Below are 3,623 nucleotides of genomic sequence, written 5' to 3'. Positions count from 1 at the left end.
CTCAGGAGATAAAAAAAGACTAAGCCCTTAAGAGGCCTCCAAAAAAAACGGCCTCTCCTTCTCCGAGGATGACTCGTCTCCTCGTTCGTTTCTTAGGACAAACTCCCATCACTGAGGGGACTCACCTAAAGCATCCCTCTTGGCTTCCTATGTAAATATCACAAAGACTAGTTGACGTAACTTGTCAAAACTCAGCTTCTCTTCCACCTTAATTTTTTTTTTCTTGTCTAGAACGAATTAGATCCCCAGCTCATATTACGATCCGACTAATATAGAGTACTCGAGAGCACATCATCAAAAAAAAAAAAAAAAAAAAAAAAAAAATTTCTTTTGCGTCTATAGTTATAGTTTGTTCTCTTGACGAACATAAAAAATAACTCTCCGAGACGACCATCAATTCGACAATCTACACATGATTATAAAGTTTTAAGTTGGCTATAAGAGCATGGGCGGCTATACGAGAAGAACATATCGCTCTTGAAAAAGCTGCCGAAAGTTTTGAGGCATATGATTACACTTTGCCGACAGTGTTTAAAATGCTTTCTTTTGCCACAAATAGAAAAGAAAAACATATCGCTCTTGAAAAAACTGCCGAACGTTTAAGGCGTGATCACAGTTCGCCGACAGTGTTTAAAATGCTTTCTTTGCCACAAATAGAAAAATATAAACATTAGTGAAATTACCCAAAATCCAAATTAAAAAGGTTCAGTGGACGATGCTATTAAGTTCGGCTTTTCGTGAATGAAGTGAATATTGGATTATAATTCACATTTACTTAGTCCTTAGATCCGTATTACATCATTCAAGAGATTTTGTAAAAGCTACGATGAAATAAATAAACTAAACTCTGAATTTACATAAACAGAATAACAACGAATATGATATATGATAAGAGAGCTATTTCCATCTCCCATGAATTCAGCGAGAAAAAACCAGCTGTCCATGGTTGAGACTAGAACCTTCTTTTTACATCTTACATAATATAACAGTAAATAACAGACTAAAAGACTATCAACATTAACAAACTAAAATAAGGTAAACTGTCTCGAACCTAATGGAACCCCACGCAACGGTAAAAATTTCGTTGCGCAAGGCCATCACCTAAGAAATTACATTAAAGTACTGAGACTCGACTGTAAATTAAAAAAAAAAAAACATTACAAGATAAAAAAAGAAAAGGGCCTAAGCCAAAATAGAGGCCCAATCTATCTCTGAGGGGTATTTCTCAAGCCCAGAGTCTCCTTCCAAGGCAAGCCCAAATCCAGCGCTCTTGCTACACTCCGGCCAGATCGCCTCGTAATCATCGGGAAACGTCAGATCCGACAGCGGCGACGACGAGCCAGCCGAAGCTCCGTCGCTCTCCGTCGTCGTCGACGTGATCACCAGCGACTGAGACGAGCTCTCCTCGACCTTCGGCTTGGCCGGCGCTTTCGCCGCGGCGGCGGAGGATTTCTTCGCCTTCCGAGATCCGACGCCGGAGTTTTGAGACTCGGCTAGGGTTTGACAGATGGCCTGGAGCTTGGCGTCGACGGAGGAGTGGAGCGGCCTGAAATCAGCGGCGGCGGATCGGAGGTGAGGGAAGTTGAGGCGAGCGAAGTCGCCGCGGAGCTTGTAGGCGGCGCGATCGTACGCCATGGCAGCTTCCTCAGCGGTGTCGAAGGTCCCGAGCCAAAGCCTGGTCCGATTCTTCGGGAGACGAATCTCCGCCACCCACTTCCCCCAGTGACGCTGCCTAACGCCGCGGTAGAGCTTCGCCGGCTTCGGCGGCGACGCCGATCCCGGCTGCTTCATCAGAACCGGCCTCGGGCCCAGGAAGCTGCCAGATTGGGCCTGGTAGATCTGGTTCTGGATCTGGTGGATCTGGTACGGCGTGAGCTGGTTGAGCCCGATCGGAGCGAACTCGGTCTCGGTTGGGAAGGACTGTTGGAAGAAAGTGGGTTGGGCTTGGGCCTGGGCTTGGAGAGAGAAGGGTGAGAAAGTGACGTAATCATTGTTGTAAGAAGGGGAAGAGGAAGAATAGGAAGTAGAAGGGAAAGAGAATTGGGGATCTGAGGAAATCGGAGAAGAAGAAGAATAAGAAGGGGTTGAGGAAGGAGAAGAAGCACTTTTCATAAAAGGTTCAAGTGCTTCCATTAGCTCTGATTGAACAATTTGTGGGCTACCGAAGAAATCCATTGTAGCTGCCATCTTTTGATTCAATTCACGAACAAGAAATTGAAAAGGTTAAGAAGAAGAAAAGAAAGGTGACCTGATTCTTATACCAAAATGAAAGAAAACAGGTGGTTTTTTAAAAAGAAAAAGGAAAAAAATATGTATATGTGTAAGATCTAAAGAAGAGAAAGAGGTTTATAATAATCAACCCCTTCGGTCTCGCAAACAAAATGACTTTTCCGGAGAGAAAAAATACTCCTCAAAGCCGATTTCAAAAGAAGAAGAAAGAAAAACAAAATCTACAAATTTACGAGAAAATAGTTGTTAAAAAGCCTGGATCTCGATTCTGAAAACACCTGACTTCTCAGAAATTCCTTCTAAGTTTGCTTTTTTGTAAAATCTGTTTGTTGAACAAGAAATGGTAAAAACAAACCCAAATTTTAGAAAACCTGAAAACAGATGATTAACAGAAGGGGATACAGAGAAGCGGGGAATCAGAGAGGGGAATTACAAACAAAAATAAATAAAACTCAGATCTCAAATCTCACTTTCACTCTTTTTTTCTAAAATCGCTCAGTGTTTATCTCTCTGCCTCACTTATTTTTTGCTTTTTGATCTGCCCAACTTCGACCCCGTTTTATAAGAGCCCATAAAATAAACCCAAACGCTTATCTCCATTGCTTTCACTCTAACCCCCACTAACTTATTTATTTAATTATTATTATATTATTTCGCTATTATACAAAGAAAAAAATACGTCCTTCACACTCATCTCTTTCTCTTCTATTCACTGAGAAGCCCGCTTCGTGGATGACGTCACGCTTACTTCAACAAAACCCCCGTAACCAATAGATGAGTGACACGAAAATATCTAAGCCGCTTGTAGACTGACACCTGTCCTTCCAATACCGGCACGTGTCGGTGACAATTTTGTTGTCTCTTAGCCAATTTTTGTCACTTTGCCTGTTGACCGCGTTTATGAGTTCACACTATCTTTCTTGTTCTCTCTACTTGGAGACTTTTGGAATTATATATTAATTGTTGATTCTCCACTATTGCGCGCGCTCTAAAATAAAAATAAATATATATTTATGTAATTTACATATTGCACGCCTGATCATGATGATAGAAACTTTGATTATTTAAATTTATTTATCATAAGTCAATTTGATATTAATTCTTATCCACCTGATGAAGCTATGAAGGGATAAACGGCCAGCGATTAACTAAATGGATCGCCAACATCCGCTGCCTTTTTTTTTTTTTGAAGGATTGTTTGACTATATTTATTAATAAATATATTTGTTTAATTTTTTTTATCATCTCTGGCTTATGTATTAAGTTTTAATTTATAATATTGGTTTCAGATAATTGCTTCCGATACCATGATTGGCCTATTTTGATGATGGACTGGTTTTGGTGATTCGTGCATCCACCAATGATAATATTAAACTACTATAAAGCACAATCTC

At 40.6% G+C, this 3,623-nt stretch overlaps 1 protein-coding gene across 1 annotated transcript; it reads right to left on the bottom strand.

The window, feature by feature from the left end:
• Positions 1-832: 832 nt before the first annotated feature.
• Positions 833-2,817, bottom strand: LOC149391434 (ethylene-responsive transcription factor RAP2-13). The gene has a single exon (XM_089618810.1). It carries the CDS (start codon positions 2,185-2,187, stop codon positions 1,183-1,185), a length of 1,005 nt encoding a protein of 334 aa, XP_089474936.1. The 5' UTR covers positions 2,188-2,817; the 3' UTR covers positions 833-1,182.
• Positions 2,818-3,623: the final 806 nt, after the last annotated feature.

Source organism: Urtica dioica, chromosome 7, assembly GCF_054948205.1.
Source record: "Urtica dioica subsp. dioica isolate 48M chromosome 7, U.dioica_male_clone48M_v1_H2, whole genome shotgun sequence".
Lineage (NCBI taxonomy): Eukaryota > Viridiplantae > Streptophyta > Magnoliopsida > Rosales > Urticaceae > Urtica > Urtica dioica.
This window is presented reverse-complemented; position numbering and strand designations above follow the sequence as displayed.

Coding starts and splice junctions, on each gene's coding strand:
- LOC149391434 (XM_089618810.1), bottom strand. CDS start 2,187: ATGGCAGCTACAATGGATTTCTTCGGTAGCCCACAAATTGTTCAATCA.